This window comes from Danio rerio, chromosome 3 (genome assembly GCF_052040795.2).
Source record: "Danio rerio strain M-AB ecotype USA chromosome 3, GRCz13ab, whole genome shotgun sequence".
Taxonomy (NCBI): domain Eukaryota; kingdom Metazoa; phylum Chordata; class Actinopteri; order Cypriniformes; family Danionidae; genus Danio; species Danio rerio.
Genome location: NC_141023.1, coordinates 67027501 through 67040000, shown reverse-complemented (window position 1 = coordinate 67040000; position 12500 = coordinate 67027501). Strand labels below are relative to the sequence as shown.

The 12500-nt window shown below is 35.0% G+C and overlaps 1 protein-coding gene across 5 annotated transcripts in view; it reads left to right on the top strand.

The window, feature by feature from the left end:
* Nucleotides 1–3951: 3951 nt before the first annotated feature.
* baiap2l1b (BAR/IMD domain containing adaptor protein 2 like 1b) overlaps nucleotides 3952–12500 on the top strand; it is a 109810-nt gene continuing 101261 nt past the window's right edge. For 4 of the 5 annotated variants that reach the window (XR_015479825.1, XR_015479826.1, XR_015479827.1 and 1 more), the window contains exons 1-2: nucleotides 3952–4254; nucleotides 12449–12500. The exon at nucleotides 12449–12500 is cut by the window's right edge and continues 24 nt beyond it. Coding sequence is in view for 2 of the 5 variants with exons in the window: in XM_087242682.1 (XP_087098808.1) it covers nucleotides 4204–4254; nucleotides 12449–12500 (103 nt within the window). In the remaining 3 variants the exon portion in view is untranslated. 5 annotated transcript variants of the gene reach the window in all.

Sequence of the window (12500 nt, the reverse complement as noted above, 5' to 3'; positions counted from 1 at the left end):
TGCGAAATTGAATATTTTTTGTTTCTCTTGATTTTCAATATGTCTTTAGTAGCATATTGGTAAAATAAATAAATAAATAAATGACACAGATAACTTCAGAATGATCAACGCAGCATATTATCCTGAGTAAAGGAATAATTTAGATACGTCTGCAAACTTACACTGGCTGATGAAGGCGGAAAGTCATTTAAAAGTTTAATGAAGAGTTTTCGCCGGTGGCTGAGATTCAGCTGGGCTGGTCGCCATGGAAACTAAGTTTACAACTTTTCCATCTTTCATAAGGTTACGGCTTTAGCATCTCGATTCACACAGAAGTCGTTTTAGTTTGGTTGTTGTTGTTGTTTAAAATGCAAAAATTCACATGCTGTCAAACCAAGATGTATTCAGACTCCTTCTCACTGAATTTATCACCGTTTATGCATAATCATTTAGAAAATGTTCAAATGTGTCAGAACAATCTCATCTTGATAATGTCAGATAGACAGCACGGTGGCTCAGTGGTTATCACTGTGGCCTCACAGCAAGAAGGTCACCGGTTTGAGTGAACTTCACCTAGTGAAGGGGTCACCAATCTCGGTCCTGGAGGGCCGGTGTCCTGCAGGGTTTAACTCCAACTTGCCTCAACACACCTGCCTGGGTGTTTCAAGTATACCTAGTAAGACCTTGATTAGCTTGTTCAGGTGTGTTTGATTAGGGTTGGAGCTAAAATCTGCAGGACGCCGGACCTCCAGGAACAGGTTTGGTGACCATTGACCTAGTGTGTGTGTGTGTGTGTGTGTGTGTGTGTAGACACTGAGCTCAACCATGAATACGATTACGGAAAAGAGTTTTGCTGCTTGTTCAAACTACTTATTTAAAATGAGCTGAAACAACACAATTCTTGAGATTTTTTTTGGCCAAAACTTAATTGTTTTAAGTTAAATCCACTTAAATTTGTTACGTTAACCTAATGGATTTCTGTTGGGACAAATTGATTGTGTTAAACCCTGTATTTTTGACAGTGTGTGTTACTCTGTATTGGTTTCCAAGTCACCTAATATTAGTGCAAATAACATGTTGTATGCATCCCCTGTTATTAAAGTAAATAGGCAAACAAACAAACAAGTACACTGAAAAACGTGTTGCATGCAGAACTGTTGCAAACAGTTTATTTGTGTTGAATTTAAACAAACAAATTTAATAATGTTCAACTTAATTTGTTTGTTTAAATTCAGCCCAAATAAATTGTTTACAACCACTTCACCTAAAAAAATTGAGTAAATCCAAGGAACCATCTTTGAATAATTTTTTCAGTGTAAATAAATAAACAAAAATAACTAAATAAATGTAACCACAATGAGCAGCAGATGTCAGCATTTCCCTCTTTCTGGATGAGTGCACTGTAAAAAAAAAAAAAAGCAGGGTTCCACAAAATTCATTCATGCTGTCCGACATGTTCACTCATTAATTTTCTCTTATTTATTAGAGGTCGCAACAGTGCAATGAATCACCAACTATTCCAGCATATGTTTTAGGCACTACGGCCAATTATGTGTTTAGACTGTGGTGGAAACTGGAGCACCCGGAGGAAACCCCCCACACCAATATGGAGAGAGCATATAAACTCCACACAGAAATGACCACTGACTCAGCCGGGGCTCGAACCAGCAACCTTCTTGCTATAAGGCCACAGTTTTAACCACTGAGAGATGAAAACAAATATCCGTAATTGACAATTATATTAAGAAATATCCATAATTAACAATTAATAATATATTTATTGACAAATGTAAGTGCATATTATTGAAAAAAAAATATTAGTTCATTAATTTTCCTTCATCTTAGTCCCTTATTTATCAGGTGTCGTCACAGTGAAATGAACCACCAACTATTTTGGCATGTGTTTTATGCAGAAGATGCCCTTCCAACCACAACCTAGTACTGGGAAATATTCTTTTCCTTGCAGATCCTCTACACTTCTGTCAGGTTGGATGGTAAACGCTGGTGGACAGCCATTTTAAGGTATCTTCAGAAATGCTCAATTGGGTTTAAGTCAGGGCTCTGGTTGGACCATTCAAGAACAGTCACGGAGATGTGAAGCCACTTCTTGGTTATTTAACTATTTTACTACTACAACATATGTTATGTTGTGATTTACATTATGTTTAAGGAGCAGAAATGCTGGCATCTGCCGTTCATTGTGATTACACTTTTATTTATTTCCTTTTTTTATTAAAAAGGTTATTTTTGGAGAGTATTCATGGTACAGCTCAGTTTCTAATACATAAATATAACAAAAAACAACTAAAACATAAGAAGAGTAACAAATACGTAAATAAAGAAACAAAAACAAAATAAACAAAAACAAACATCTATCTGAAACATAAGCGCATGTTGCTTAAAAATAAATAAATAAATCCTTTCATTCACTTTTCTTCGGCTTCGACCCTGATTTATCTAATCGGTAAAAATTGTTGGGTTAAAAATACCCCAACTTATAACCCAACTATAGGTTATTATAGTATTATAGTTATTATATCTTCCCATATGGATTATTTTAACCCAATGTATTGGATTATATAATAATCTATTGCTACTATTACTAGTACTACTATTAATTTTACAATCATGACTGTAAATAAATAACATACAGTTTCAAAAAAATACTTAAAAAGCTTTATTTCCATTACATTTTTAATTTCAGACTATTTGTGTCTGGAAGGCAACCTTGACCATGACTGGACGCGGGGTTGATGTTTTCGCTGGGTCCTAAAGGCGAGAATGACGGCCGAATAGCTCAAATATGTGTATCAATCCCCTCGAAAAAATGCAGAGATGAACACGAGGTAGATAAACTGTTTTTATCTGTTGATATAGATCGGTCAGGAAGCATTCGTATCATCATTAATTAAGAATGCTAGTGAAACGGATAGAAAAATCCCTCTACACGGAGAAACCAGCCTGATCTCACGAGAAAACGTTAGTATTTTACGTTTTGCCAGTTTAGTGGCTAATTCGTACGAATTCGTAGGAGTTCAGTCGTATGAAATTGTACGATTTTAAAAAGGAGGCATGGCACCTAACCCCACCCCTAATCCCAACCGTCATTGGGGGATGAGCAAATCGTACTAAATTGTACGAATTAGACCGTACGAATTCATACGAATTAGCCACTGAATCAAAAAGTTACGAATTGCCGTGAGATTGTGTTGGAGAAACATGATAAAAATAACAGAAATATTATTGCACTGGAGCTTAAATAAACTTTACAACGTAAAACAACATTGCGCACGCATATCAACATACAGCTGTTCGGTGTCAGTACGGTATATAGCGCCGAAGCATGCTAATAGGACTTTTAATTTGCCAGTAACCTGGGTTAAGCACTTCCAGTGAATTGTATGCCAATGCAAAAACCGGCGTGTTTAAGGTCTGTTTTCTTTAAAAATCAGCGATCTCCACTAGCTGAGTGATATGCAATATAAAGTGGGTCTCAGATTGTGCAAGAAGCACTGCATTACATTACATTTCCCCCGCCATGTCTTTATAATATGAGCATTTATTGTACCCCAGTATATTCAATGGAGCTTCTGCGTTAGTCTGCCGATTCTGCCGATTCCCAACTGGTTGAATTATTAAATAAATAACCAAAAAAAAAAGGTTTAAAAAAAAATTATTCAACACAGCACCAAACATTTTAAACTTAACCATTGGGTTAATTAAATAACTCAACGTTTTTTAAAGTGTAGTTTATTCTGACATATGTTTTACGCAGCAGATGCCTCTCCAGCCGCAATCCAGTAATGGGAAATCAATACATTCAATTAAAAATGTGAGTAAATTCTAAGTTTAACCACAATGAACAGCAGATGTCAGCATTCCTCCTCTTTTCTGCCCGAGTGCACCTGTCAGAGCGGTGCGTGAGTGACGTCAACCGGCTCACCTTATCTTCCCCGCCCCTCACGCAAACGCACACGCGCGCGCACACACACATACAGAGAGAGTCAGAAGTTTGAAAGCAGATCTTCCTTCATTTGAACTCAACTGTCCGTTATTGAACGACACGGCAACCCCTGTTTCTCCGACATCCAAAACACACCTCTGATAGACGGAGGAGGAGAAGTGTGTGTTGGACTGAGTTATTGTGGAGTAAATCGACTGAACGGAGTTATTTCTGTTTGTTTGTTTTTTTTGTTTTGGACTCGTCGCGAGAGGTGCTGAAGAATGTCGCGAGACCCCGACGAGGTGAATAAACTGACCGAGAGCACTTACAAGGTGAGAGAAATTACACATATTTACTCCTGAAACATGAAGATCACACACACCTGTTGAGACTCGTGGTTGTATCGAGCACAGGTTGATAATTAAAGGGGTAGTTCACCCAAAAAGATGAGTTTACTCACAACTTCCTCTCTCTAAAGTGGTTCTGGAGTCGTCTCGTTTAATTATTTCTTCTGCTTGATGCAATAAAGCAGATATTTTTAGAAAAGCTCACCATTGACTTCCATAGTAGGACAAAATTTCTTTATTTTTTTTTTTTTGTTGTTACACTTTATATTGTTGAACACAAAAGGAAGATATTTTGGGAAATGTCAAAAACCTGTAACCATTGACTTCTATAGTATTCAGTTTTTCCTACTATGGAAGTCAATGGTTACAGGTTTACAACATTTTTCAAAATATCCTCTTTTGTTACGCTTTATTTTGTTAAACACAAAAAGAAGAGATTTTCTTTTTTTAAAATGCAGAAACCTGTAACCATTGACTTCTTTACAATTTGATTTTCCTACTATGGAAGTCAATGGTTACAGGTTTCTGACATTATTCAAAAATTCTTTTGTTTGACTTTCTTTATATTGTTGAAAACAATAGATAATAAATATATATATATATATATATATATATATATATATATATATATATATATATATATATATATATATATATACATATATATATATATATATATATTTTTTTTTTTTTATAAATGAGAAAACTGTAACTATTGACTTCCATAGTATTTGTTTTTCTATGGAATTCAATGGTTACCGGTTTTCAGTTTCTCTCAGAACCACTTATTTTGTGCTGAACAGAATAAAGAAACTCAGAGTTATTAAACACTTGAAGAAGATTAAATAAAGAGTCTTATTTATTTGAGTGGCCATTGATCAAGATATCACAAGACATTATTAAACTCACAATGAAGACGCATTTAAAGGGACAGTTCACTCCAAAAACGATCATTTACTTTCTTATTCCAGACCAGTTACACTTTATATATATATATATATATATATATATATATATATATATATATATATATACATATATATATATATATATATATATATATATATATATATATATATATATATATATTGTTGAATACATGTTTGAAACAAGTAAATATTGACAGGATTTTCTATTTTTGAGGGAACTGCCCCAAGATTTTTTTTAAATTTTTTTTTGCAGGTAAACACACTTTTAACCTTTTAGACTTTAATTTCGACTGCATGTAGAGCAGGGCATTTGTTATTTGAGCTGGAACTCAATCCTCGGGTCAGCTTATTCAAATATCTGCTAGTCACTGAGCCACAGGTGGATCTTTACTAGAGTACATATGGTACATTTGATTTATTGACACACCCAAATCTGAGTCGGATCTGAATCCTAGATCAGGATCCAGGGTTTTGGTCATGCACACTGATAGCGTTCTTTGGCTCACAGGAATGCATTTTTATTATCACTACTCAACCCTCAGAGGCTTTAACCGCCTTATAAACCAGCTGTATTGGTTTTTAATTAGTCTAGGTCAAGGTTTTCTACAACTACAGGGTTTATTATACTATAATAGCACATTTACTGTAGTAAAGACCAAAGTATACTACATTACATTTTTTCAGTTCACTATAGTTAGTATACTATAGTAAAATAACCAATACTGTAGTTTTCTACAACTGCAGAGTTTATTATACCCCACAGTTTACTGAAGTAAAAACCAAAGTTTACTACATTACTACATTTTATTAGTTCATTATAGTTAATACTGCTGTATGCTGTGGCCTTCAATTATAGATGTTGTAAACACTATACTATATTCACTATAGTGTAATATTTACTATATACAGTGCATCTGGAAAGTGTTGATAGCGCTTCACTTTTTCCACATGTTTTTATGTTACTGCCTTATTCCAAAATGGATTAAATCCATGCACTTCCTCAACATTCTACACACAATCCCCCATAATGACCATGTGGAAAAAGAGAGTTTGAAATTGTTGCAAATTTGTTAAAAATTAAACGCCTCATAAATCAGATGTACATCAGTATTGACAGCCTTTAGCGTGAAGCTCTAGATTGAGCTCAGGTAAATTCTGTCTCCACTGATCATTCTGGAGATGCTTCAGCAGCTTCATTGGAGTTCACCTGTGCTCAATTCAGCTGATTGGACATGATCTGAAAGGGCTACACCTGTCTATATAAGAGCCCAGGGTTTACAGTGCATGTCAAAGCACAAACCAAGCATGAGGACAAAGGAATTGTCTGTAGACCTCAGAGACAGGATTGCCTTGAGGCACAAGGCTGGGGAAGGTGACAGAAACTGTCAACAGAGCTGGCCGGACATCTAAGCTGAGTGATCGGGCATTAGTCAGGGAGGTGATCAGTAACCCAATGGTCACTCTGTCTGAGCTCCAGCGTTCTTTTGTGGAGAGAGGAGAACCTTACAGAAGGACAACCATCTGTGCAGCAATCCACCAATCAGGCGTCTGTATGGTAGAGCGGGCAAACGGAAGACACTCCCCGCCTGGAGTTTACCATCTGAAGGACTCTCAGAGCATCAGAAACTAAACTCTCTGCTCTGATGAGACTCAAACTGAACTGTTTGGAGTGAACGCCAGGCGATACGTTTGGAGAACAGCAGGCAGCGCTCATCAGCAGGCTAACAGCATCCCTACAGTGAAGCATGGTGGTGTTGGCATCATGCTGTGGGGATGTGTTTCAGCAGCAGGAACTGGAAGACTAGTCAGGGTAGAGGGAAAGATGAATGCAGCGATGTACAGAGACATCCTGAATGAAGACCTGCACAAGAGTGCTCTCCACCTCAGACTGGGGCGACGCTTCATTTTCCAGCAGGACAATGACCACAACACAATGTCCTTGAGTGGCCCAGCCAGAGCCCAGACCTAAATCACATTGAACATCTCTGGAGAGATCTGACATGGCTGTACACCGTCGCTTCCCATCCAACCTGATAGAGCTTGAGAGGTACTGCGAAGAGGAATATGCAAACAATTAGTTCAAAATATTTAGTTCATCATATTCAAAAAGACTTGAGGCTGTAATCGCTGCCAAAGGTGCATCATCAAAGTGTTAAAAACTGAATACTGATGTACATGTAATTTAACTTTTATATATATATATATATATATATATATATATATATATATATATATATATATATATATATATATATTTTTTTTTTTTTTTAAATTCCAAAACTGTTTTTTTCAATAGTATAATAATAAAAAATATAAATCTATAAATACTACATATTAATATTAATATAAATACTAATTTTAAATAATACTATTCTAGATGCACTGTATTGCTTTGTTTATTTATTTTTTTTAATCTGTAAGTCTATAATTTTGCTGTCGGTTATTTCTGAAATGTGCCATCTCATTTCTTTATGCAAATAATATTCTGAATACTATGACTCATACGCTCATTCTTTGTGACATTCACCCTAGTTTACACTGTAAAGAAGCATTGTTTACATACAGTATCATACAGCATAAAACAAGTTCAAGTGACATAACACTTCTTTTTTTTTGAACTTGGTGACTGCAGGCAAAACGTCACATTTAGATAATAAATAAAAATAGATAAATACAATTTATGAAATCAAAGGTGTAAATAAAGATAACAACTAGGGCTGCACGATATTGGAAATTGGAATATTTAGATTTGTCTTCGATTTATGTTGCGATACGAATATAATTACACTTATGTAACTATTTGAAGAGTTCAACATTTTACATTGGTTAAGAATTTGACTTATAAAATATGCCAAATTATCCCAAAATAAACTGAATAAGCAAATTAGCACACAAATAAAAACAACAAAACAATGAATAAATAAAATAAACAGCACTTTATGGTTTTCTCTGAAGTTTACAGTATTGAGGTACAGAAATGTAATAAATGTAAAATAGCACTGCATGTAGTCTTTATTGTATAAATAAACACACGTATTCTTTGTTAGAGTGGCAAACTTTATCATGTTTTTGTGCCCAAATGGTTTAAATTCGTAGTCACATGCCTTGAAAACACATCAAAATAATAATAAGGGTTAATAATTAGGGTTAAACTTTGCGATCAACTCATTTGTTCTGATCTGTGGCTGCAGGTTAATTAAAATCCTAACACAGGGTTCAACACTAAGGATTTTTTTTCTACTGATCCATTTGGGCCAGTGGTTTAGGTTTTTACTTGCCCTGCAAAAATTTTTACTGGCCCCACCAAAAAAAAGAAGGTAACACTTTTTTTTTGCCAAATATTTTAAATAATGTCAAAAATAACGTCTGTAAGTCTAGCATTTCAAAAGTTAATAAATGGTTAATGAGCAAAATTCTTAGTGTTAAGCAAACAAAACATCAAACATCATCAGGGAAACGGTTTGAATTTCCGCTTAGTAAAAAAACAGTGTGCCATTTGGGACGCCACTACATACATATACTATACTGTTGAGTAAGTGCATAATAGTGCATACTAGTGTGCCATTTGAGACGCAGCTTAGGTTATGGGGAAAACAGCATGCTCAAAACATCACGGACGAACCGAAAAGCAATATAGTATCTACGACATCACAGAGAGGATAGCATTTAAAGACTTAAAAGCACAAACTTAAAATGCACGCAATTGACAAAAAGTGGCAGTCAAATTAAACTTTACTGACAAGGCAGCACTGTCCTAATCGGGCCAGTAATGATCCTGACTACTGTCCCAATTGTCTCTCACGCTAGCCCTGTATTGTTGAGCCCTGTAACATGACATTGAGATTGCATCCGAATCGATGGCATGATAATTGTAACTGAACCGTGAGACTCGGTTCACACCTCCACTAATGACTCTTCTGTCTTTTGAATCTGTCACAGCATCACCACACTGCTTCAATCTTTCGCTTCACGTCATTTTAGTGAAAACCTCAGACACTGTTGGCTGGTTCCTGTTGTTTGTGCAGCTTTTTACCAACCAAGTTTGTCGACGCTATTATAACGACACTGATCACTCTGCCTATTCCTGCCAGAGTCCCGCGGAAAAAAGTGATTCACAGGTGGTGATTAGTGTGTAACTTATCTCTATTTATGATTTGGTTATGGGTAAAACAAAGACCATGCGGGTCAGGTGGTTAAAACAGTAGGGCACGAATAATTAATTAGTTATGAATTACTTATTCATAATTAATTCACTGCCGCCTATGACGACGGTGCCATCGTCCATCGCAGTGTTTCACATTAGACATCGTACGATGCCAAAGCGGTCAACATCGCCCAACCCTATTCTATCGCAATATGTATCGTAGAAAACAACAAAAATTGCAATGTTCGTTATTTTCAATATTGTGTATTATATTTCATGCAGATGCACTGCACACTTGATCATACCCCTTTAATCTAAATCATTGAAATCCTTCAAAATAGAGCCGTTCATAATCATCTAGTGAAATTATATTCCTATTCAACATGGATATTGTGGCAAAGCAAAATATCTCAATCACCTGTTAGAATACGTTGAGATCTTATGAAGCGAAATGTTAAGATGTGTCATGGAAGGAGGAAAAAAACGCCACCCACATCATGGCCTGAGGGTGTGTAAATTAACAACACGCTTTCATTGTTGAGCCTGGTAATGTTTTAACAGTGGTGTTCATATTGAAATCCATTCTTCAGATGAACATTCAGGCTCTTATTAAAGTTACAGTTCACCCGAAAACGTCAATCCTGCTGTCATTTACTCAACCTTTAGTTCGTACGAATATATTTGAGTTTCTTTCTTCTGTTGAACACAAAAGGAGATGTTTTGAAGAATGTTGGAAACCTGGTGACCCGAAACAAATACTATGATAGTATTTACAAGAAGGGGCGTAGCAAGGGGGGATACATCCCCCTTACTTTTAGAGACAGACCATTTAGAAACAGGTGATTATTAATTAAATGAACGTAAACCGTTTGGATCGCATTCAGCATTGCCCCCCACTTTTAAAATGTCTGCTACACCCCTGTTTACAAGCGTATATTGATAGTGAATGAATGCTTTCTGTGGCTGGAGGTTTTATTATCCCAGACCCGCACCCACGTCGTCCTATCTGTCCATAAATGCGTCATCCAAATCTAGTTTCATTCCAGTATAATATCATCGGTGCCTCCTGTCAGACAGTCTCCTGCGGTTCGATAGCGATCAGGGAGTGGGCTGTTCATGAATTGAGGATTAGTAAGCATTAAGCAAGCACATGTACGCCTCTTGAAGTTCAGTAAATAGAACCAAGCCCAAGCGTTCACTAATGACTCATTCAGAGACCTCCGTCTGCTTCCTACATTAAAGAGAAGAACCAGTGCTAATGTGTTATTGGCAACTATTAAAACACATGACGCGTTTGACTCCCTGCTGTTCTCATACTCGAGTCCAAATTTTATTTCCCCAGACCATCTCAACTGAGTGGCGTGGATGAATTTAAATTCAAGTTTGTCGAATTGTGAAATTAAATTGCTAATTGGATTATATGTACTCAATTTAAGTTACACCAACAATTGTTTCTATGACACATTTCCACATTTAAATTGTTGATTCAACTTATTTTGAATAGTGTCATTTAAGTTTATTTGAATTGCATTACTTTATTTAAATTGAATTGTCATTTCATTTTATTTAAACTGCATTATTTCAACTTATTTGAAATACGTTATTTCAACTTATTTGAACTGCGTTATTTCAACTTATTTGAACTGCGTTATTTCAACTTATTTGAATTGCGTTATTTTAACTTATTTAAATTGCGTTATTTTAACTTATTTGAACTGCGTTATTTCAACTTATTTGAACTGCGTTATTTCAACTTATTTGAATTGCGTTATTTTAACTTATTTAAATTGCGTTATTTTAACTTATTTGAATTGCGTTATTTCACTTATTTGAACTGCGTTATTTCAACTTATTTGAATTGCGTTATTCTATTTATTTGAATATCATTATTTCACTTATTTGAATCGCGTTATTTCATTTTTTTGAATTGCATTTTCTATTTATTTGAATTGCGTTATTTCACTTATTTGAATTGCGTTATTTCAACTTATTTGAACTGCATTATTCTATTTATTTGAATTGCGTTATTTTACTTATTTTAATTGCGTTATTTTAACTTTTTTTGAATTGCGTTATTCTATTTATTTGAATTGCGTTATTTCACTTATTTGAATTGTGTTGTTTTATTTTTTAATTGTGTTATTTTACTTATTTGAATTGCGTTATTTCAACTTAGTTGAATATCGTTATTTCACTTATTTGAATTGCATTATTTCACTTATTTGAATTGCGATATTTTAACTTATTTGAATTGCATTATTTCAACTTATTTGAATTGCACTATTCTATTTTTTAAAATTGTGTTATTTCACTTATTTGAATTACGTTATTCTATTTTTTTAATTGCATTATTTCACTTATTCGAATTTCGTTTTTCTATTTATTTGAATTGCAATATATTATCTTATTTGAATTGCTTCATTTCAACTTGTGTGAATTGCATCATTTTTATTTGAATTGTGTTATTTCACCTTATGTGGATCACGTCATTTAATTGTATTTCAATTGCATTATTTAATTTTTTTTGAATTGCGTCATTTTATCTTATTTGAATTGTGTTCTTTTATCTTGCGTGAATTGCGTGATTTCAACTTATTTTAGGCAAACAAAGCTAAATAAAATAACGCATTTCACATTTCTTAATTTCGTTTCTTAAACGCATTTCGCATTTCGTTTCTTAAACGTATTTCTAAAATCTATGAACAAGTTGAGGTTTTCATCAAGCATGTTTACTAACATGATAATCCAAATGCACATGAAAATAGGTGGATACTAGCATAGCTAATGAAAAAATGTGCCTGGAACAAACACTGTCGTTTATCAGGTCTCGTGAGTATTGATGGCTAATCTGCATCTTCATCACTTATGCAAACACATTAGCATACAAGTATACTTGAATGTGTTATGGCCCAAAGCGAGCGCGTTTTACACTTTGAAACGCCACTTCTGATGTCGTCCAGCATGCACGCTGTATTAGAGACTGAAGAGGGCTTTTGGTGCACAGAAGCGTCTCCGTCCACACAGTGTCACAGTGATTGCGGCTGATTACATCAGAACGGCTCATGCTAAAGTTTTAACCATTTCCCCCTGTTTGAAATCTTCCCAGAATGTGATGGAACAATTCAACCCGGGGTTACGCAACCTCATAAACCTGGGGA